This window comes from Oncorhynchus masou, chromosome 6, assembly GCF_036934945.1.
Source record: "Oncorhynchus masou masou isolate Uvic2021 chromosome 6, UVic_Omas_1.1, whole genome shotgun sequence".
Taxonomy (NCBI): domain Eukaryota; kingdom Metazoa; phylum Chordata; class Actinopteri; order Salmoniformes; family Salmonidae; genus Oncorhynchus; species Oncorhynchus masou.
The window spans coordinates 77,052,146-77,076,237 of record NC_088217.1 but is presented as its reverse complement, the minus strand read 5'-3'; the positions used below and the strand labels follow the sequence as shown (position 1 = coordinate 77,076,237).

Genomic DNA, 24,092 nt, shown 5'->3' with positions numbered 1-24,092 from the left:
GCTATCCTGTTTCGTTATATCTAAGAAAGAATGGATTTAGTTACCTAATATATACAATCTATATCAAATATATCTATGATAGATCTACCTATCTATATCTGTAGGGGCGATGCTATGATGTAATATAAGAATTGTAGAGGTCTGGATGACAGAGAGAAAGAGGAGGGATCCAGGTAGGTGTTGCCTTTTAACCACAGATCTAGGACCAGCTTTCTCTCCCCTGAAGCTAACCTAAACCATTAAGAGTGGGAAATGCAAAGCTGACTTTAGATCAGTTTAGGGCAAAGGTGTAAAACCAGGCTCCTGGATGGCCACACACCTGGCCATATCTAGCCAATCAGCAACACCAGTTGATCAATTTAGTTTGAGGTTGATAAAAACATGATGACACTTTGACCTGTGAGAACTGGACCTGACACCCCTGGTCTAGGGATAACCTGGTATATTCCACTGGGAGTGGTTTAGTGAATTATAATATGTATTCTAGGTGCTCACCTGCAGATCTGAGGTCAGTTCAGTAGCCAGTCCCCGCTGTCGAATGTAGAGGTTACTGAAGTAACCTTTTATCCGCCCCCCCGCCCCCACTCAACCCTCATACCTATTCATACCCTTCTTTTTTCTCTGCCCCCTCTCTCTTTTTCTATCCCTCTGCCATTCTCAGTACGTCTCCCTCCCCTCCTCGTTCCTAACCTCCCTCCCTCTCCCTCCGTCTCTCTAATTAATGCTGTTATCATCCCACTCTCTCTCTAAGCTGTGCTTCGCTCCTACTGTTATCATCCCACTCTCTCTCTCTAAGCTGTGCTTCGCTCCTACTGTTATCATCCCACTCTCTCTCTCTAAGCTGTGCTTCGCTCCTACTGTTATCATATCTAATCCCTACTGTTATCATCTCTCTCTAAGCTGTGCTTCGCTCCTACTGTTATCATCCCACTCTCTCTCTAATCCCACTCTCTCTCTGTAAGCTGTCGCTCCTACTGTTATCATCCCTCTCTCTCTCTAAGCTGTGCTTCGCTCCTACTGTTATCATCCCACTCTCTCTCTCTAAGCTGTGCTTCGCTCCTACTGTTATCATCCCTCTCTCTCTCTAAGCTCGCTCCTAGCTATCATGCTTCGCTCCTACTGTTATCATCCCACTCTCTCTCTCTAAGCTGTGCTTCGCTCCTACTGTTATCATCCCACTCTCTCTCTCAGCTGTGCTTCGCTCCTACTGTTATCATCCCACTCTCTCTCTCTAAGCTGTGCTTCGCTCCTACTGTTATCATCCCACTCTCTCTCTCAGCTGTGCTTCGCTCCTACTGTTATCATCCCACTCTCTCTCTCAGCTGTGCTTCGCTCCTACTGTTATCATCCCACTCTCTCTCTCAGCTGTGCTTCGCTCCTACTGTTATCATCCCACTCTCTCTCTCTAAGCTGTGCTTCGCTCCTACTCGTCAGTTAGCAGAGCCTTTAACTGCTCCAACACCTTTGCCAAAGTTGATGGGAAAGTTACGCTACAATTTCTCTATTGGTTCTATACCTTTATTTATATACAATAGAATATTTGCATACAGTACTTTACAAGCCAATTACAGTGCAATCTTTTCAGTTATTTATTGTTTAAAAAATAAAAAATTAAGAGACATATGTAAGTGTAGTTATAAATGTACTAATTTGTTTTTTCTCTCGTAGCATGTTATATTGTTATTATGATAATTTTTCAGTTTTTATTGGATGTTATTTTAGATGTTTGATTTAAGGCCAGCATTTCGTACTCTCAGTAGCCAATTACATATCTCATTTATTCTCTTACAGTTGTTGGGAAAACCTGTAGTTGTTTCATTATTCTGTATGTCTGTATCAGTGCCGTTTTTAACATGTTAACCAAATGTCTGCCCTTGTCATCTCCTCTCTGACACACAGAATGGGCTCTTATCCATAACCACGTGACCATCACGTCATAACACCAATAATGGTGGCTTTAGAATTGTTACGTCATGATTTCACGGTTATGACCAGCCTGTGTGGTTTTCTGTATGCATTAAGAGATGTAGCAAACCGTTAGCCAGGTTATATTGGTAAAGACTTTAGACAGCTGGAGCGAACACACAGAGTGTCTTCAGAAACGTTACCTTTTCTGATATTAAGGTTATGTTGGCGTCTGTATTGGGATTTAAGCACAGGCATGGCGTAACGTACAACTCTGAGGGGGCACTGGTGGTTAAATAATGTACACTCTTAGAAGAAAAGGGTTCCAAAAGGGTTCTTCAGCTGTCCCATAGGAGAACTCTTTTGGGTTCCACGTAGAACCCTCCAATGGGGGACAGTCGAAGAACCCTTATATGCTCTAGGTAGCAGCTTCTTTCCCGGAGAGTTTATGAAGGTACACTGAAGGTTAAATAAGGTGTGAAGGTACTCTTTACAGTTACTGTAACCAGTGCTTGAAGAGGACGGCAGAGGGTGGCGGTACTGACTTTAATTCTACTGTTTGAGCCGGGATCCTGTAAGTTTCCATTATTCAGACAGTGTGACGAGACTTGAAGACTCAGGTTAACTCCGCATGGCTAATGCCCTAGGCTTCAGTTCCAGGGGCTAACTCAGTCTTGGGACGATGTACAGTGCCCCCTCAGTGGGAAGGTGTGTGGTGTCTCGGGGAATCAGAACAATAGTTGCCTTAATTTGTCGTTTATACTGCCTAATGTTATAGATTAAGACGTGTTTGATATCATATCTGTTTGGTTTCTTTCTGCCAAAGTCGAGGCTTGTGTCATACCATTTTACTTTGTGTGTGTGTGTGTGTGTGTGACACACACACGTTCCTTTCAATGTTATCTACGTTCTCAAGGGTTCCTTGATGTTCCCTCTGTGACCACACAGCATTATTATTCCTGTCACATTGTTATCCTCTCAAAAAGGAAAGACATAACTTGATCTGTGATTTACGCTTCTTTCATATTTTTGTTTTTGTGTTTATTTTTTTGTGAAGCTAAATGTATTAAATGTTCTGTTGTTAAAGATACTACCCCTTTATTGAGTTTTAACACGCTGATTTCACACTGAAAAGGGTCAAAAAGACTACAACAATCAAATGGGGATGTCAGTCAGACCGATGAGGATGATGAGGAATACTTTTCCCAGCTTGTCGTCGTATAAAGAGCCTTGGTGATTATTTTCTGTCCAGTATTTTGCTTAGACTTGATAGTCAGTGCAGAGTTATTATACGCATAGAGATGTAGTATTGACGCTAAAATGAGGCAAGTACAACTAACAGGTTATACGGAGCACTTTTAAAGCGGTAGACCCTTAGCCCACAGGGTAAGTGTCTGTCCTGCCAGAACTGTGATGCTTTTCATCAGACAGCTTCTTGTTTTGATACCAGACACACAGCTCCCCGCCGGGCACTCTGTTACATTGGCATTACTATGTCGTCTGGAGTTTTGACCACGTCATTGTTGTGACTGAGTCGTCTGGCACTGTTAGGTCATTTGGTGTTGCTGTGTCATACAGCGTTACTCTGTCAACTGACGTGACTTTGTGTCCATCTTTCCTGTCCACCTGTCTTAGTTAGAAAAAAGACTGTTGATATGTCCTGTTGTGTTAACTCTCCCCCAAGCCTTTTACAGCCAAATCATTCCTAATGTTGTGTTAAATCTCCCCAAGCCTTTTACAGCCAAATCATTCCTGAAGTTGTATTAAATCTCCCCAAGCCTTTTACAGCCAAATCATTCCTGAAGTTGTGTTAAATCTCCCCCAAGCCTTTCACAGCCAAATCGTTCCTGATGTATTAAATCTCCCCCAAGCCTTTCACAGCCAAATCGTTCCTGATGTGTTAAATCTCCCCCAAGCCTTTCACAGCCAAATCGTTCCTGATGTGTTAAATCTCCCCCAAGCCTTTCACAGCCAAATCGTTCCTGATGTGTTAAATCTCCCCCAAGCCCCCAAGCCTTTCACAGCCAAAGCCTTTCACAGCCAAATCGTTCCTGATGTGTTAAATCTCCCCCAAGCCTTTCACAGCCAAATCGTTCCTGATGTGTTAAATCTCCCCCAAGCCTTTTACAGCCAAGTAATTCATCATGTCTAGGGACAGGAGTTTTCCCTGACCATGTGAATTGACCAGGATGGTTAGGACACATGGTCACGAAATACTCCTGTCCATACTCCCTAATAATGCCTAATGTTATAGGCTAACGTTAGGATAATGGTAGGCCAATGTTAGGCCTGTGATATCACCAATAATATGTTTCCTAAAGGCTTTTGGCTAGTGTTTCCAGGGCTTGGCCCAGTGGCTACTTGTCAGTGTGAGCAGGGTACACCCTGTAAGATTTGTATTTAGGAAAATCTTTAGACCCTTCTGGTCCTGCTCACCTAGTGGGTCCTGAACAAAACAGATACTTCTGCCCAGCAACCCAGCAACTGTGCCTTCTGATTGGTTACTTTTTTTAGTCTGATTAATAGTAAAAACAAATTGAAACTGAAAATACGGAATTTGAATATGAGAGATTAGAGATTGAATGGGTAACAGTCCCACTTGTATGTATTTAAAAAAATTATTAGTCTGAAACCAAACCAAAACAACCAACATATTTGTACCCTCACACTTATCAAAACAAACATTCCAATGTTGTCATGGGCTACGATTTGAAAGGAAAAAAAAATGCATACATTTCTACTACTTTGTATTGTTAATGTTAGACTATTTCATATGCATTATATAAAATAAACCGCCATATCAATTTTAATGTATAGATTTGCAAATACTACCCTCTGTATGTAAGACCTAACTGTATCGGTAGCCTGTGTTATATAATATATTTATGCCCAATAAATGTTTAATTTTTTCTGACCTTGACTGAAACCTCTTGTTTTGTGTGTCATAGTTTGTTTGATTTCCTGTTCATACAGTGGTTATATGATATGCTTTGTGGTGGTAGGAAAAATACATGTATTTTTAACTAGGCAAGTCCGTTAAGAACAAATTCTTATTTACAATGACAGCCTATCCCAGATGACGCTGGGCCAATTGTTCACTGCCCTATGGGACAGTCACAGCCGGATGTGATGCAGCCTAGATTTGAACCAGGGACTGCAGTGACACCTCTTGCACTTAGACCGCTGCGCCAGTTGGGAGCAACCACATTGCGGTTGGTTAGATCCCATGTGCCATTTCTTGCAGTTGGTCGCTTTGCCAGGCAGCAAAACTGCTCTAGGGGCCCAGCACTGGGACTGACCTGGTGCCTCTCAATGTGCTTGCTTGTGTGCCGTGTGTGCATGGAGGAGTGTTTGTGATGATGAGATAGTCAGGCAGTCAGACTCAACAGGGGACTGGTAATTATCACTGTCGTCACAACACTCTCTGAATAAGGAATAGTGTCATTTGGCTCTGGTCACTGTAGTGCACGATATATAGTGCCTTTGGAAAGTATTCAGACCACTTGACTTTTTCCACATTTTGTTACCTTACAGCCTTATTCTAAAATTGATTAAATAAATAGAAAATCCTCAGCAATCTATACACAATACTCCATAATGACAAAGTGAAAACAGGTTTTTAGAAATGTTTGCTAATTTATTAAATATAAAAACTGAAATATTTATTACTTATTTATATAAGTATTAATACCCTTTGCTATGAGACTCAAATTTTTGCTCAGGTGCCTCCTGTTTCCATTGATCATCCTTGAGATGTTTCTACAACTTGATTGCAGTCCACCTGTGGTAAATTCAATTGATTGGACATGATTTAGAAAAACACACACCTGTCTATATAAGGTCCCACAGTTGACAGTGATGTCAGAGATAAAACCAAGCCATGAGGTTGAAGGAATTGTCCATAGAGCACCGAGACAGGATTGTGTCAAGGCACAGATCTGGGGAAGGGTACCAAAACATTTCTGCAACATTGACGGTCCCCAATAACACAGTGGCCTCCATCATTCTTAAATGGATGAAGTTTGGAACCACCAAGAGTCTTCCTAGAGTTGGCCACCTGACGGAAGCCACTCCTCAGTTAAAGGCACACGAAAGCCCGCTTGGAGTTTGCCAAAAGGCACCTAAAGACTCAGACCATGAGAAACAAGATTTTCTGTCTGATGAAACCAATATTGAACTATTTGGCCTGAATGCCAAGTGTCACGTCTGGAGGAAACCTGGCATTGTCCCAAAGGTGAAGCATGGTGGTTATTTTTCACTATATATTTTACCTCTTGGGGATGTCATTCGAAAACATGTCAACTTTTCACTGCTATGCGGATGACACACAGCTGTACATTTCAATGAAACATGGTGAAGCCCCAAAATTGCCCTCGCTAGAAGCCTGTGTTTCAGACATAAGGAAGTGGATGGCTGCAAACTTTCTACTTTTAAACTCGGACAAAACAGAGATGCTTGTTCTAGGTCCAGATCGTCTGTTGAATCTGACAATTAATCTTAATGGTTGTACAGTCGTCTCAAATAAAACTGTGAAGGACCTCGGCGTTACTCTGGACCCTGATCTCTCTTTTGACGAACATATCAAGACTGTTTCAAGGACAGCTTTTTTCCATCTACGTAACATTGCAAAAATCAGAAACTTTCTGTCCAAAAATGATGCAGAAAAATTAATCCATGCTTTGATTACTTCTAGGTTAAACTAGTGCAATGCTCTACTTTCCAACTACCTGGATAAAGCACTAAATAAACTTCAGTTAGTGCTAAACACTAGAATTCTGATCATATTACTCCAGTGCTAGCGTCCCTCCCTACATTGTCCCTAGAATTTCTAAGCAAACAGCTGGAGGCAGGGCTTTCTCCTATAGAGCTCCATTTTTATGGAATGGTCTGCCTACCCATGTGAGAGACGCAAATTCGGTCTCAACCTTTGTCTTTACTGAAGACTCATCTCTTCAGTGGGTCATATGATTGAGTGTAGTCTGGCCCAGGGGTGTGAAGGTGAACGGAAAGCCTCTGGAGCAACGAACCGCCCTTACTGTCTCTGCCTGGCTGGTTTCCCTCTTTCCACTCTTTCCACCAACGTGCTTCAACACCTGCATTGCTTGCTGTTTGGGGTTTTAGGCTGGGTCTCTGTACAGCACTTTGAGATATCAGCTGATGTACGAAGGGCTGTATACATACATTTGATTTGGTGGCAGCATCATGCTGTGGGGATGTTTTTCAGTGGCAGAGATTGGGAGACTAGTCAGGATCGAGGCAAAGATGAACAGAGCAAAGTACAGAGAGATCCTTGATGAAAACCTGCTACAGAGCGCTCAGGACCTCCGACTGGGGCGAAGGTTCACCTACCAACAGGAAAACGACCTTAAGCACACAGCAAAGACAACGCAAGTGGCTTCGGGACAAGACTCTGAATGTCCTTGAGTGGCACAGCTAGAGCCCGGACTTGAACCATCTCTGGAGAGACCTGAAAATAGCTGTGCAGCGACGCTCCCATCCGACATGACAGAGCTTGAGAGGATCTGCAGAGAAGAACGGGAGAAACCAAATACAGGTGTGCCAAGCTTGTAGCGTCATACCCAAGAAGACTCGAGGCTGTAATCACTGCCAAAGATGCTTAAACAAAGTACTGAGTAAAGGGTCTGAATAGTTATGTAAACGTGATATTTCAGTTATTTATTTAATAAATTAGCTAACGTTTCTAAAAAACCATTTTTGCTTTGTCAATATGGGATATTGTGTGTAGATTGAAGAGGGGAAAAAATAACAATTAAATCAATTTTAGGATAAGGCTGTAACCTAAGAAAATTTTGAAAAAAGTCAAGGGGTCTGAATACTTTCCGAAGGTACTGTAGGGAATAAGGTGTCATTTGAGGTACAGCCAGACATGAATCACATCTATAATCCAGCCGACGCTGTGAAAGTATGCAACCTTCACATTCAGTTTTAGGGAGAATCTCCTATTTAATGGCCACTATAACCCTGACTGAACTGTGTGTGTCTGGAGAAGAGAGCAGCGGAGAGGAGAGATGCACAAAAGCACATGCAGCCTCTTCTTCGACACACTGATTTGTGCAGGAACATTGCCATCGATCCTCTCTCACTCTCTTTGTCTTTCTCTTCTCTCTCAGCCTTCCTCTCACGTTCTGTCTCTGTCTCTCTCTCTCTCGCTCCCCTCCGTCTCTCAGTGTGTGTGCGTGTGTGTGTTTGTTTGAGTGTGTGTGTGCACGCGCCTGTGTCCAGCAATAGCTTGTGATTTATTCCCAAGCGGCCTCGATAGCATCTCACTGGATAACAGGAGGCATTAAATCACAGAAATAAAATTCTTCCTCTTGTCTCTTGAGACACACACTGCATCTCACAAGTGATGCAGAGTAACTCATTGACTCTTTCTATATCTATAATTTCTGAATCAATATTTTCTCAAGTGCTCTCTTACTTCCAAATTCCTCTCTCTCTGACTCATCCTTACCTCATTCATTCATTTCTCCGCTCCTCATATTCTATGTACCACCATCAATGTCTTTCTCACTTTCCTTCTTCCTCTTTCCATCCCTTGTTTCTCTCTCTGACCTCTTTCTTTCCCTCTCTCTTCCTGTCCTTACTCTCGTCTTATAGGACATTTTGATCAGGCAACTCAGAAAGCCTCAGATGCGACAGAAGGGCCCTTTGAACCTAACTTGAAGATGGTTGTCACTTGTTACCACAACCACAATGTCAAAATTCATGAACACAAAAGTGTACTTTTCAGTCTTAAATTAAGGTTCGGCATAAGGTTAGCAGTGTGGTAAAGGTTAGAGTTATGCTTAAAATTCTATTTTAAGAAGAGAAATTGTAGAAATAGGCGGGGTGTAGCCATAATTATGGCTGTGAGAACTTGTGACGACCCTTGAGGATGGGTGGCTTTGAGGCTGCCTGACTTAAAGGCACTGAGACGAGAGGAAAGCAGAGAAGGTGAAATAAGAGAGGAGGAGAAGATGGGGGAGAGGTGAGGATGAAATCTGTGTGTTTGTAGGCTACCCATGTGTGCACTTCTCCGTCATGACGGAGTTATGTCTGAAATTTAAAAAATGACACGTAAACAATGTTGAATCATTTTTATCTCCCGGAATGAGTTCAGACCAAGTTGGCAACCTGATGATATGGATCAATATTAAAATACATACAGTGTTTTGTTCCATTATAGTTTGTAAAGGCATAGTACAGATTATTATAGCGGTACAAACATGGATACATAGTTAAGCGTTACATTAATTTGGGCTGAAGCGCCATGTCTGTAGTTGCATTTCCACATTTTAAGTCTTTTTCCAGGCGATGTTTGTGGTTCATATTTGCAGATTGGTTCTGCAGTCCTTACTTGTAGTCTTTAAGTCCATACCCAGCCTGGTCTCATAGACTAGACTTAACATTGTAAATGAAAATCTGGGACACTCAAATTAGTATGATATGTTAAGTTTTGTATGGTTACATAAAACAGATGGTTACTCAAGATAAAAATGAAATACAGTGCATTCAGAAAATATTCAGTTCCATTGACTCCCCCCCCAAAAAAAAGTCACTCCTCAGTAAATTGCACATGACAGCCCGCTTGGAGTTTGCCAAAAGGCACCTAAAGGACTCTGACCATGAGAAAAAAGATTCTCTGGTCTGATGAAACCAAGATTGAACTCTTTGGCCTGAATGCCAAGACTCACGTCTGAAGACGTACTGAGTAAAGGTTCTGAATACTTATGGAAATGTGATATTTTAGTTTTTTATTTGTAATAAATGAGCAAACCTTTCTAGAAAACCTGCTTTTGCTTTGTCATTATCGGGTGTTGTGTGTAGATTGATGATGAAAAAACAAACAATTTAATCAATTTTAGAATAAGGCTGTAATGTAACAAAATATGGAAAAAGTCAAGGGGTCTGAATACTTTCCGAATGCACTGTAGGATAATGAGTACGTGTATAATGCAGATGTCTAGTAACCCAAAGGTTGCGAGTTCAAATCTCATGATGGACAACTTTAGCACATTAGCAACTTTTCAACTACTTACTACTTTTTAGGTACTATTGAACTACTTAGCATTTTAGCTAACCCTTCTCATAAGCCTAACCTTAACCCTTTTAGCTAACCCTTCCCCTAACCTTTTAACCTAACTCCTAAACGCAACCATAACCTTAATCCCTAGCCAAGCTAACATTAGCCACCTAGCTACAATTCGTTACGTATCATATGTTTTGCAAATTCAGAGCATATTGTATATATTGCAGATCGTGTTGCAGATTCATAACATATTGTACGTTTAGCAAATTTGTAACATATAATACGGATTCATAACATATCATATGAAATGGATGATGGACATCCACAAATTAATACATACCATATGAAACGTAACATATTATACTAAATGGAGTGTCTCGGATATATTTACAGAATAATACGAAATGCTATGAGACCAGGTTGCCATGTCAGAATTCCAGAGTCCAAGGCAGTGGCTGCTTTGTAAGTACTTCTAGGATAAGACTAATACCAATCAGATTGAACTGTTACTAAGCTGCTATTTACAGAGTAAGGCTGGCGGTATAATTAGCCTACTGTACATGCTATTATAGCAAAAAAACTGTTACCTATATCTACACACACTGACCAACACAGTCACTCACCATAAACACACACACACCAACACACGACGTCACTCACCATAAATACACATACCCCAACACACCCAATCACTCAACATAAACACACACAGTACTTCAGTCCCTCTCTCTCAGGGTACAGAGAAGTGCATCACGGTCTACAGTGCTTTTCTTTGTCATCCAGAATACAGTTCACATATCAGTTAAGGCAAGCGTAAAAACTATTTTGGTTTGTGTGTGTGTGCATGTGTGTTGCATGTGTGATTTGTAGAAAATACATAGGTGTCCGTTTCAAGAGCCGTTTAATAGTTTTTGTTGCTAATGGTGTGCTTCTTTTTGGGTGACAGAAACGCCTTATAAATATTTTATAAAACGTGTTCTCAAACGCCTTTGTCTGTCTTTGCCGGGCGAGTTGTGACATCAAAGCAACAGTCTTATTCAGAGTCCTTGAGGCTAATTCAATTAATATGTTCAACGCAAGGGCAGGGCGGACTGACCAAATTTCAATCAATAATCAACGTCCATGGATGTTATGCATAAGCCGGTGCTCTCTTGGATTAAAGACCAATGAATCCTTGATGGTCCATAATGGTGCCTGTTTGAGTTTGATCAACCAGGGAAGCAGTGGTCACTGATGAGAAACACACAAGAAGAGTTTGATCACAAAAACTACATGTCAAAATCAGATAAGTATATATCTAGCGCCCATTCACCCTCCAAATTGTCTACAGTCACAGGCTAACAGTGGACTCTGTCCAGGCAGGTGAACTCTCTCCTTTGACAGTGCTTGCTGTTCTCCCTCTGGGTGGTTGAGTCTCCTGTAGACCAAACAGTTGGGCAGCAGCTGACCGGTACTTCCTAGACATGGTGTTATAGAGGACAGGGTTGATGGCAGCCGAGAGATAGAAGAGGACAGTGGAAACAAGGGAGCAGTACTGGGTGAAGAGAGACCAGAGAGGAGAGGAGCCCTCGGAGGAATGAGACATAAGGTAACGATGCAAGTGGAAAGGCAGCCAGCACAGGACGAAGGCAAAGACCACTACAGCTGGAGAGAGAGAGAGAGAGAGAGAGAAGGAGAGGGGAGACAGATAATAAATGTTTGTAATATTGGAGTTCTCCTTTTATGCTAATAATAATAGAGAGGGGGGAGTGGGAAGGGGGAATTGAGGGAGGAGGGGAGGCACATAAAATGTATTCCAACCATAAAACATGAAATGCAAATATCAGTAATCAGTTTTCAGAGAGAGAAATGGCAGAAAGGGGTATGAGGGGAAACTATAGTTATGCCTAATTAAATGACTTTGGTAAAGCTTTACAGGACTGGCTGTTATCATGGTTATTAGGTTACTGTGCTGACTGTATAAACGTATACACAGCTTAACGTTATATCTACATTATTTGCATTATCCTTGTCTTGTTACAATGTTTGATTTAATTCGTATCAGAACCAATATTTTTCCTTTTTTAAATGTCTTCAATTCTGTGGCCTTTAAAAAAATATAAACATCTCAATTATGCCGTGGTTAAAACATGGTTTTGAATATGAGCAACATGTATTGCACCCTACCTAACATCTTAACGGTCTGTCTGTTGCTCTTGTCCCTGTGTGCTACATTAGCTCCAATATTGTTCTCTCTCCGTCTCTTCCACAACCTTCGTCCAATCAAACTGTACACCACAGTCAAACAAAACACCGGCAGGAAGAAAAACACAGAGCTAACCAACGCCATGGCGGCTAGAAGCCCAGACTCAACCGCGTACTGGGTGGGTTTACACTCGCTTGTGTCTATCTCTGTCTGTCCTTCCGCCCCACCAGCAGTCACAGAGTTTCCCGCCGCTGGGCGAGTCTCGTGCTCCACTCCCACCAGAACGAAGACAGGTCCCGCGCTCAACAGCGACACGAGCCAGAGAAAGATGATGAGCGCACGGACGCGTCGCTTGGTGACCAGGCGTTTGGCGCGAAGTGGGAAGCAGATGGCCAGGTACCGCTCCACGGACAGAGCGGTTATATTCAAAATGGTTGAATAAGTGCAGCACTCACTAACGAACTGAAACAGCTTACAGAATGTATCTCCAAATATCCATGGCCTGTACTTCCATAACCGATACACATCAGGGGGCATACAGAGGAATATCAACAGGTCCGAGACTGCCATGCTACATAAGTAGAGGTTAGTGGTTGTTCTCATGTCTCTGTACTTAGATACGACCAGTATAGTCATTACATTTCCGGTCACTCCCGCCAGGAACAGGAGAGCACAGGTGATGGTGATTCCCATTAGAACCGGGATGGGGAAGAGGTTTTCGGGGGGCACAAGACCCCGGTAGCTCCCGTTAAAGTAGTAGTTCCAGTAGTTCTCCTCCCAGCTGCAGTTAACGGGAGAGAGACAGTCAGTTCGGTTCGGCCAGGAGCGCATGCTACCAGCGGGTCATTCACGCGGCTGGAGGTTCTCCTTGGGGCGGCTGGCGCGCTCCTCTTGTCTCCGCATGTCCTCTTCCTATTGAGTGCGTGTGTGTGATGCGTAAAGAATCTTATGGTTTTAAGCTCCTAGTCCGCCTCTATTTTAGAACAGTCTTGCACTGAAGCAATAAAACACACCTTCCCATCCTGTCTTCCATTTACAAAATGATTTTACTTGTAAGAAATAAAGTATAGCATTTGAATGTTATTAAATATATCACAAGCTAAAATTCATGTCTGAAGAAAGAAAATAATACTCGAGCATCAGTTGAGCGCATTGTACAAAAATATTAAACAAACATGAATAGGATCTGATATTCATTTTCCTATGGTATTGTTAGGGCTATATATTGGTCTAAATTACATAGATACATTTTTAAAATCGATAAATGTTGAGCGAGAAAAGACGACCTTCTAAAACAACATCCTCCCAAAAGTGTCCCTCTCTTGCTCTGTCCCCTTCATGCGTTCTTATGCGTCAGATGAAAACACGGTAACCTAGACTGAAGGTGAGTCACAGTCAGGGTTTTGTGATGTGACTGGAAAGCTCCTCCAACCACTCAGCCAAGAGAAATGGGTAAACAACAAAAACATCCAAACAACATCAACATCCTCTATGAGTCTGTGACATTGAATATGGTTTCAGAAATGCAGTCCACATTTCTCTCTCTCTCTTTCTCTCTTTCTCTCTCTCTCTCTGGAGCCTCCATGTAAGATCTATAGATCGATGTCCCCCTCTGTGTTTTGATGAGAAATCTCTAAAGAGAAAAAAATATGTTTTTAAATATGGCACATTCACACCTCACACACATGCACATGCTCTAGTTTTTCTCATAATTGAATGGAGCAGAAACAACTGTCACAACTGAAAAACAGAGGGAGAGAGAGTGTGAAGGAGGGCAGCAGAGAGAGAGGGAGGGGGTCCTACTGGTAGCCCTAGCTTAGATCTAGCACGCCACCTAATGGTTAAAGCAAAGCCGGCATGTGTGTGTTCGTGTTTGTGCGTGTTTGTGTCCGTGTGTGTTTCTGTGTGTGGCCAACAGTATGACCAGATTATGATCTATGATGGAGGTTATTGGGTAGATTATTTCTCTGCCCTTTGCTCTGTGCTGTTTACCTATACAGGACATTTTAGAGAGAGAGAAGACACCTCAGATGACAGAAGTCCAGAGGTCTGATCACAGCAAGTCAGTGACCTATCAACCTTTCACTGCAACAGGTACTCAGTCTATGTGCGTGTGTGGATGTGTGGATGTGTGTGTGTGTGTGTCTCACTTCTTTCTATTACTTTTCTACATTTTTGTCTCTAGTAGCTACATTAACCAACAAAGACTAGCAATGATTGTGATATGTGGTTTTACTACTTTACTAATTTAGCTGAATGCATTGATTGTATGTCGCTCCGGATAAGAGCGTCTGCGAAATTACTCAAATGTGAAATGTAAAGTGTAATGTAATGTGTGTCTTACTCTAGTATCATTCTCACAAGGTGTGGTGTAGCGTTCAGGTCAAAGTCTCAGTCATAAACACACACATATGTATGCAAACACACACACACACACACACACACACACACACACACACACACACACACACACACACACACACACACACACACACACACACACACACACACACATGGATACACACACATACACACGACACATGCACTCGCAATACAGTCTGTGTATATAGTGAGGAGACCAATGTGCAGATTCAACCTCAGGTGGAGGGAGATATCCACTTGTAGGGTGGATAGGATAGGTGTGTGTTTCTGTGTGTGTGCAGGAGCCACTCCGAAATATTTAGCCACCGTCCCTTATCGACTGTTATGTATGTCCCTTACTAACACAACTCAGGATATGACCCAGATGCAGACACAGGAGACAGAAGGTTCAATACACAGAGTAGTTTATTAAAACAACAAGAGAGAGAAAAATGGCAGGACGAGATCAGTCGTAGGGGGGACGAACAGCAGAGGGGCTAAGAATCTTAGAGATGTTAAAAGGGCCGATAAAACGGGGACTCCACCCGCAGGGGCAGATCCCGAGTGGATAGCCATACCCTCTTGCAGAGCCGATAACAGGGAGCCAGGGTCCAGTGGCAGTCCGCCTGTCGTTGATACCTGGAGGTGGTCTTGAGAAGAGCAGACCGGGCTTTCTTCCAGGTACAGCGACAGCAGCGGACGAACATCTGGGCCGAGGTAATGCTGACCTCTTCTTCTTGCTCAGGGAAGAGCGGGGGCTGATAACCCATCAAACACTTGAAAGGTGAGAGACCAGTGGCTGAAGAGGGAAGGGTGTTGCAGGCGTATTCCACCCACACGAGTTGCTGGCTCCAGGTAGTGGGGTTGGCAGAGACGAGGCAACGAAGAGTTGTCTCCACGTCCTGATTAGCTCACTCCGAATGGCCTTTAGACTGGGGGAGAAACCCAGAGGACAGGCTGGCCGACAACCCAAATAGTGTGAACGACGCCTTCCAGAACCAGGATGAGAACGAGGACCATAGTTGGAGAGCATGTCCACCAGAAGTCCATGGATCCGGAAGACATGTTGCACCATGAGCTGGGCCGTCTCCTTGGCTGAGGATAGCTTGGGGAGGGGAATGAAATGGGCAGCTTTGAAAACCTGTCCACCACTGTAAGGATAGTGGTGTTGCCATCAGATGGAGGGAGACCAGTGACGAAGTCCAGGGATCAATGTGACCAGGGACGGTGAGTGACATGAAGTTGAAGGAGGCCAGCCAGAACATGCCATGAAGTCTTATTCTGAGCACAGACAGTGCAGGCGGCGACGAACACGGAGACGTCAGGAACCACGGTAGGCCACCAAAAGCATTGTCACACAAAGGCCAGGGTCTGAAGGGAGCCAGGGTGGCAGGTAAGCTTGGAGGAATGAGCCCATTCCAGGACCGGAGAGAGGGCAGCATCTGGGACAAACTTCCTGTTAGCCAGGCCCCTCTGACGGGCCTGGTTCTCTATTCCCCAGATGAGAGCAGCCGCTAGACACGAGGTAGGAAGGATGGTCCCGGGGTCCGAGGGTGTAGCAGCAGGGCTATAGCTTAACATTCTTGGACCCCGGGCAATATGAGAAGTAAAGTTGAACAGAGTGAAAAGCAGGGCCAATCGAGTTTGCCTGGAGTTAAGACGATTGGCGGTGCAGAGATATTCCATGTTCTTGTGATCCGGCCACACAATGAATGGATGTTCCGCCCCCTCTAACCAGTGCCTCCACTCCTCCAATGCCATCTTCACCACAGCAGTTCTCGATTTCCCACATCATAAGTCCTCTCTGTGGCATTAAGACAATGGAAAAAGAAGGTGCAGGGATGCAGCTTTAGATCCAGGGCAAAATGTTGGGACAGGACAGCCCCCACTCCCATGTCCAAAGCGTTGACCTCCACCACGAACTGATGGGACCAGTCCGGATGGATTAATATGGGAGCTGTGGTGAAGCAGTGCTTTAGGTCCAGGAACGCCCGGTCAGCAGCTGGGGACCATGTGAACAGGACCATGGGAGAGGTCAGTGCTGAAAGGGGGGAAGCCAGGGTGCTGTAACCCAGTATAAAATGGCAATAGAAATGGGCAAATTCCAGGAAGCGTTGCAGCTGCACTCTGGAAGTGGGTTGAGGCCAATCCACCACCGCTCTCACCTTCCCGGGATCCATCTGCATATTACCAGCAGTGATGATGTATCCTGGCAAGGAGATGGTGGAGCGATGGAATTCGTATTTTTCTGCTTTAACAAAAAGCTGGTTCTCCAGGAGACGCTGGAGGACTTGTTAGAAGTGGAGAACGTGTTCTTGAGCTGAGCGGGAAAAGACAAGGATGACGTCAAGGTAGACGAACACGAACCGGTTCAACATGTTGTGGAGAACGTTGTTAACCAGGGCTTGGAACACCGCAGGAGCGTAGGTCAGACCGAACGGGGTCACCAGGTATTCGTAGTATCCGCTACCCGCTGTGTTAAAGGCTATCTTCCACTCCGTCACCTTCCCGTATCCTCACCAGATGTTAGGCGTTCCACAGTTCTTAACCGTGATGTCATTAAGGCCCCGGTAGTCGACTCACGGGTACCGGGTTTTGTCCCTCTTCTCCACAGAGGGGGAGGCAGAAGGACGGGTACACATTGCAGCCAGGAAGTCATTGATGTACGTTTCCACAGCCTTGGTCTCCGGACCCAACAGAGCTGAAAACCTTGCTGAAAACCTCCCGGAGGTCCTGGTACTCCGCGGGAACAGCGGAGAGGTCCGAGGCTTCTTCCGAGCCCACAGGAAAGGTCCTGGGGCAGGCTGCACCAACTTCAGGCAATGAGCGTGGTAGAACGGGCTTCTGCCCATGATAGCACCAGCAGTCCAGTTGATAAGGGGATTGTGTCGCTGGAGCCATGAAAACCCCAATACCACAGGTACCTGAGTAGACTTGATGAGCATGAAGGAACGTGTCGAATGGGAAGCCGGGGTGGCCTGTAGAGACGCGCTGCTGACAGCAGGGTTACTGAGGGACTGGGAGGTTACCATCGTGGCTGGTTGCATAACAGAAAATCTGCACAATTGCTCCAGCCATGTATTCAAGGCACGGTCATGGCGTTCCGCCAAGGTCTGGAATCCTTCCATAAAACCTTGAAGTAACTCCTCGTGTCTATCAATGATGGCTCCTTGGGAGGAGACGGCACTGCGGAACTGGTCCGAGTCTCCTGGGTCAGTCATGGCCAGTTCGTACTAAAATGAATCAGGATATGACCCCGATGCAGACACAGGAAAAGGAAGGTTCAATATACAGAGTAGTTTATTAAAACCACAGGAGGCAGGAAAAGGGCAGGTCGAGGACAGGCAGAGGTTCGTAACCAGGTCTGAGTCTGATAGGTACAGGGTGGCAGGCAGGCTCAAGGTCAGGACAGGCAGAAGTTTGTAAACCAGGTCAGAGTCAGATAGGTACAGGACGGCAGGCGGGCTCGGGGTCAGGACAGGAAGAATAGGTCGGAACCGGAAGGACAAGAAAACAGGGACTAGAGAGAACAGGAGTATGGGGAGAAACACGCTGGTAGGCTTGACGAGACAAGACGAACTGGCAACAGACGCAGGTATAAATGCAGATATAAACGCAGGTATAAATGCACAGGGCATAATGGGGAAAATGGGCACCTGGAAGGGGGTGGAGACAAGGAAGTATTCATACCCCTTAACTTATTCCAAATTTTGTTATGTTACAGCCTGAAATCAAAATTGATTAAATAGTTTTATTTTCTCACCCTGTCACACCCTGATCTGTTTCACCTGTCTTTGTGCTTGGATCCAATCTTCCCCATTATCCTGTGTATTCACACCCGTGTTCTCTGTTTGTCTGTTGCCAGTTCGTTTTGAAACCTACCTGAGTTTTCCCCCTTGCGCCTGTTTGTTCTAGTTCCTGTTTTCTAGTTTTTCCCAGTTTTGACCATTCTACCTGCTCTGACCCCGAGCCTGCCTGCTGTTCTGTACCTTACCACACTGGATTATTGACCCCTGCCTGCTCTGACCCTTAGACTGTCTGCCATTCTGGACCTTTTTTTACAGAAATATATAATTTCCAGAAGGCGAGGTCAGTACAGGTGCATCAAAGCTGGGACCGAGAGACTGAAAAACAGCTTCTATCTCAAGGCCATCAGACTGTTAAACAGCCATCCCTAACACAGAGAGGCTGCTGCCAACATACAGACTCAAATCTCTGGCCACTTAAATAAATTTACTTAATAAATGTATCACAAGTCACTTTAACTAACACCACTTTAAGAATGTTTGCATATCCCACATTACTCATTTCATATGTATATACTGTTTTCTATACCATCTACTGCATCTTGCCTATGCCACACACCATCACTCATCCATTTGTACATATGCTACTCATCCCTTTACATTTGTGTGTATTTATGTGTATACGGTTGTTGTTGTGAATTTGTTAGATTGCTGTTAGATATTACTGCATAGTCGGAACTAGAAGCACAAGCATTTCGCTACACTCGCATTAACATCTTCAAACCATGTGTACGTGACCAATAAAATTTGATTTGATATTTAATCGCCGCCAAAGCTGCTTCTACAAAATATTGACTCAGGAGTGTGTATACTTATGGATGGTAGCGGGGTGAACAGGCAGTGGCTCGGGTGGTTGTTGTCCTTGATTTTTTGGCCTTCCTCTGACATCGGATGCTGTAGGTGTCCTGGAGGGCAGGTAGTTTGCCCCCGGCGATGCGTTGTGCAGACTGCACTACCCTCTGGAGAGCCTTGCGGTTGAGGGCAGTGCAATTGCCTATCAGGCGGTGACACAACCCAGCAGGATGCTCTCGATTGTGCATCTGTAAACGTTTGTGAGTGCTTTAGATGACAAGACAAATTTCTTCAGCCACCTGAGGTGGAAGAGGCGCTGTTGTACCTTCTTTACCACGCTGTCTGTGTGGGTGGACAATTTCAGTTTGTCCGTGATGTGTACGCCGAGGAACTTAAAACTTTCCACCTTCTCCACTAATGTCCCATCTTGTGGTTGGGGGGGGGGGTGCTCCCTCTGCTGTTTCCTGTAGTCCATGATCATCTCCTTTGTTTTGTTGACGTTGAGTGAGGGGTTGTTTTCCTGACACCACACTCCGAGGGCCCTCACGTCCTCCCTGTAGGCCATCTCGTCGTTGTTGGTAATCAGGCCTACCGTTGTAGTGTCGTCTGCAAACTTGATGATTGAGTTGGAAGTGTGCATGGCCACTCAGTCATGGGTGAACAGGGAGTACAGGAGAGGGCTGAGAACGCACCCTTGTGGGGCCCCAGTGTTGAGGATCAGCAGGGTGTAGATCTTGTTTCCTTCCTGCACCACCTGGTGGTCATCCCGTCAGAAAGTCCAGGACCCAGTTGCACAGGGCGGGGTCGAGAACCAGGGTCTTGAGTTTAATGACGAGTTTGGAGGGTACTATGGTGTTAAATGCTGAGCTGTAGTCAATGAACAGAATTCTTACACAGTTATTCCTCTTGTCCAGATCGGATAGGGCAGTGTGCAGTGTGCTGGCGATTGCATCGTCAGTGGACCTATTGGGGCAGTAAGCAAGTTGGAGTGGGTTTAGGGTATCAGGTAGAGTGGAGGTGATATGATCCTTGACGAGTCTCTCAAAGCACATCATGATGACAGAAGTGAGTGCAATGGGGTGATAGTCACTTAGTTCAGTTCCCTTAGCTTTCTTGGGAACAGGAACAATGGTGGCCATTTTGAAGCATGTGGGGATAGCAGACTGGGATAGGATTGGTTGAATATGTCCGTAAAGACACCATTCAGCTGGTCTGCGCATGCTCTGAGGACACAGCTAGGGATGCCGTCTGGGCCGGCAGCCTTGCGAGGGTTAACACGTTTAAACGTTTTACTCACGTTGGCCATGGAGAAGGAGAGCCTACAAGATTTGGTAGCAGGCCGTGTCAGTGGCACTGTATTGGGAGTATTGCCCTTAGGTTAGCTTTGTTAAATCCCAGCTACAATAAATGCAGCCTCAGTATGTATGAATTCCAGTTTACATAGAGTCCAGTAAAGTTCTGTCATGGCCGGCGAGATATCTGCTTGGGGGGGGATATACACGGTTGTGACTATAATCGAAGAGAATTCTCTTGGACGATAATGCGGTTGGCATTTGATTGTAAGGAATTATAGGTCAGGTGAACACAAAGACTTGAGTTCCTGTATGTTGTTGTGATTACACCATGAGTCATTAATCATAAGGCATACACCCCCGCCCTTCTTACCTGAGAGATGTTTGTTTCTGTCGGCGCGATGCGTGAATAAACCGGGTGGCTGTACCGACTGACAACGTATCCCGAGTGAGCCACGTTTCTGTGAAACAGAATGTAACAATCTCTGATTGGCAACTCGTGCCCTGATTTCGTCCACCTTGTTGTCTAGAGATTGGACATTGGCAAGTAATATGCTCGGAAGCGGTGGATGGTGTGTTCACCTTCTAAGTCTGACCAGTAGGCTGCTCCATCTGCCTCTCCTGCGGCGATCACGTTGTCTTAGATCCTATGTCCAGGGTGGAGGTCCGAACAGAGGATCCGCTTCGGGAAAGTCGTATTCCTGGTCATAATGATGGTGAGTTGATGTCACTTTTATATCCAATAGTTCTTCCCGGCTGTATGTAATAACACTTGAGGTTTTCTGGGCTCACAATGTAAGAAATAATACATAAAAAACAAATAACTGCATAGTTTTCTAAGGACCTGAAGCGAAGCGACCATCTCTGTCGGCGCCATCGTGATTACAGCTTTGTGTTATCTTGGGTATGTCTGTATCTACTTTGCACATCTGGATTATTATAATTATCCCCCCCATTCTTCTTGTAAGATTTTCTCAAACCTTGTGGTCGGATGCCAAGCAGTTGCCATATCAAAACAAGTGGTGATGCAGCCAGTCAAGATGTTCTCAATGGTGCAGCTGTATAAATTTTTGAAGATCTGAGGGCCCATGCCAAAACTTTTCAACCTTCTGAGGGGGAAGAGGTGTTTTTGTGGCCTCGTCACGGCTGTGTTGGTGTATGTGGGCCATGATAATTTCTTAGTGATGCAGATTCCCCCAATGAGAGAACCCAGGGGGAGGGTATGACTGTTTCAACGCAGCTGACTGGTTTAGATTTCGGTAGCCCCTCCTCTCTTGAGGAATTTTCTTCGAGGAGTTGTTTCCACAGTACATTCGTTCACATACACTCTGTTATACAAGAGGAACGGTACACTGAGTGTGTATAGGGTGTGTAGAGTAGGTGTGTGTTTGTAGTGTGTGTTTAGTCTACTCAGTAGTCTAGAAGTGGGACAAATCAAAATGAGGACAGCAAGTGTACAAGAGTAGGTCAGTAAAGTTGTTCTTTCTTTCTCTCTTTCTCTCTTTCGCTCTCTCTCTCTGTCACTCTGTTTTATATTGTTCCAATGGAGAAGTAGTGTGTGTATCTTGGCTCTCTCTCTACCACCATGTTGTGAAAGCTTGTTGCTGCTTTTGAAATGTCTGACTGACTGTCCCTCGCTAGCTGAACAGTTCTGTTCTCTCTTCTCTCCTTTTCTTCCCTCTCCATTTCCTTCAACTCACTCCCTCGTTCATATCCCCTTCTCCTCACCCTATTGCTCTCTCTCTCTCCCTCTCCTTCTCTCCTTTCCTCCCTCTTATTTTCTCCTCACCAGTACATGTGCCGTCTTTATTGGTAACGTTGTTACTTGCCACATTTGTAGAACAGATTCAACGTTTCAAAGACTACACCAAGTCTCTTTGTTGTTGTAGGTGATATAAGACATTACACAGTTCTGCTGGGCTCCTCTCCTAACAAAACAATCATAGCTGAGTTTCATGACCTCTGTCTCCCTCTCTCTGCTCTACACATCCTGTTCCTGAATACATATTAACTATGGCGGGGCAGTAAGAAGCCTCTTGGCTGGATGACGAGGTCTAGTCGGACTGCACTGACTAGCTCTCTGTCTTGTCATTCTGTCTAGTTTGATCAGTCATTATATTTGATCAGTCATTATGTTTGATCAGTCAGTATGTTTGATCAGTCATTATGTTTGATCAGTCATTATGTTTGATCAGTCAGTATGTTTGATCAGTCATTATGTTTGATCAGTCAGTATATTTGTGATTAGTGATTAGAGCGTTGGGCCAGTAACTGAAAGGTTGCTAGATAGAATCCCTGAGCTGACAAGGTAAAAATTTGTTATTCTGCCCATGAACAATGCACAGGCTGTCATTGTAAATTAGAATGTGTTCTTAACTGACTTGCCTGGGTAAATAAATGTTTGATGTCATTATATTTGATCAGTCATTATGTTTGATCAGTCATTATATTTGATCAGTCATTCATCCAAATAGGGAAACTGTAACAGTCACTGTCAACTGTAACGGCTCTCCTCTTCATCTGATGATGAGGAATAGGAATCATCGGACCAACACGCAGCGTGGTAAGTGTTCATAGAAAATGTTATTAAATAAACTGAACACTGAATGACACGAAACAGTCCTGTAAGGTGAAAAAACAGGAAACAACTACCCACAAACGCAGGTGGGAACAGGCTACCTGAGTATGGTTCTCAATCAGAGACAACGATTGGCAGCTGTCTCTGATTTGGAACCATACCAGGCCAAACACATAGAAATACAACAGACAGAACAAAACAGAATGAAAAACATAGAATGCCCACCCCAACTCACGCCCTGACCAAACCAAAATAGAGACATAACAAAAGGAACTAAGGTCAGGACGTGACATCAACAAAATAATGAAAAGGTGCATGTTCTCATTCACACACACACACACACACACACACACACACACACACACACACACACACACACACACCCTTGTGGGAATCAAATGTATTTTTGCATTCAAAATCCGATTTTCCCTAACTCCTAACTCTAACCCTATCCCTAATTGCAACCCTAATTGTAACCCTAAACCTAACCCCTAAGATTCACATAGTTATTGTCCTCATGGGGACGTGGGAAATGTCCCCACGAGGGAGAATTGTCCTTGTTTTTACTATCTTTGTGGGGACTTGTGGCAATTTCAGGTCCCCACACGCATGCACCCACACGCAAAGGTGGTTTCAGCTCAGAGAGATCAAGCCAACATGTAAACTCAAATCATCTGCTGGACAGTAGAATACAGTGTGTGTGTGCGTGTGTGTGATTGCGTTGGAAAGATGTGTTCCTTCAAAGAAGTACAATGAAGCCTTGTGTGACAGCCAGCAGGACTCTATGGTGATAATGCCCCCCCCTTCTCCCTCTCTCTCTCTCTCTCTCTCTCCCTCCCTCTCTCTCTCTCTCTCTCTCTCTCTCTCTCTCTCTCTTTCTCTAGTGTTGAAATTATTAGATAATAAACAGCTTTAGTGTAGGCAGAGACAGAGGTGTCACAGACCACTCTCTCACTCTGTTGCTCTCTCTCTCTCTCTGTCATCTGTGCTAGGCGGAGGTTGGCACCACATTGACTGTAAATGCCATGTTGTGTCCACAAATATCTTCTCACTTATCTTTATGGTGTGTGTGTGTGTGTGTGTGTGTGTGTGTGTGTGTGTGTGTGTGTGTGTGTGTGTGTGTGTGTGTGTGTGTGTGTGTGTG

At 44.4% G+C, this 24,092-nt stretch overlaps 3 protein-coding genes across 7 annotated transcripts in view; 2 read left to right on the top strand and 1 right to left on the bottom strand.

Annotated features, from left to right (window-relative positions):
* The window catches only part of LOC135541702 (fibronectin type III domain-containing protein 3B-like), a 159,115-nt gene extending 158,251 nt beyond the window's left edge, over positions 1-864 (top strand). Inside the window, exon 28 of the mRNA XM_064968014.1 lies at positions 1-864. This exon is cut by the window's left edge and continues 1,104 nt beyond it. The gene's annotated coding sequence lies outside the window, so the exon portion shown is untranslated.
* Positions 865-9,471: 8,607 nt separating this feature from the next.
* On the bottom strand, positions 9,472-13,034 carry LOC135542695 (growth hormone secretagogue receptor type 1-like). Its single transcript, XM_064969826.1, has 2 exons — positions 12,101-13,034; positions 9,472-11,578 (listed from the first exon to the last, which is right to left on the bottom strand). The coding sequence occupies exons 1-2, from the start codon at positions 12,948-12,950 to the stop codon at positions 11,265-11,267; spliced, it is 1,164 nt and encodes a 387-aa protein (XP_064825898.1). The 5' UTR covers positions 12,951-13,034; the 3' UTR covers positions 9,472-11,264.
* Positions 13,035-14,118: 1,084 nt separating this feature from the next.
* The window catches only part of LOC135542694 (phospholipase D1-like), a 31,935-nt gene continuing 21,961 nt past the window's right edge, over positions 14,119-24,092 (top strand). The window contains exons 1-2 of one of the 5 annotated variants that reach the window (XM_064969825.1): positions 21,675-21,836; positions 22,845-22,933. The gene's annotated coding sequence lies outside the window, so the exon portion shown is untranslated. Of the gene's footprint in view, positions 14,214-21,674; positions 21,837-22,828; positions 22,934-24,092 lie in introns of those variants that run through there. The other 4 variants (XM_064969820.1, XM_064969821.1, XM_064969824.1 and 1 more) reach the window with 4 other exon arrangements.

What these genes read in the sequence shown, in the direction of transcription:
- LOC135542695 (XM_064969826.1), bottom strand. Translation starts at nt 12,950, where the DNA reads ATGCGCTCCTGGCCGAACCGAACTGACTGTCTCTCTCCCGTTAACTGC. An exon ending in ACAGACCGTTAAGATGTTAG is followed by an intron (nt 11,579 to 12,100) that starts GTAGGGTGCAAT and finishes CTCTCTCTCCAG; the next exon opens with CTGTAGTGGTCTTTGCCTTC.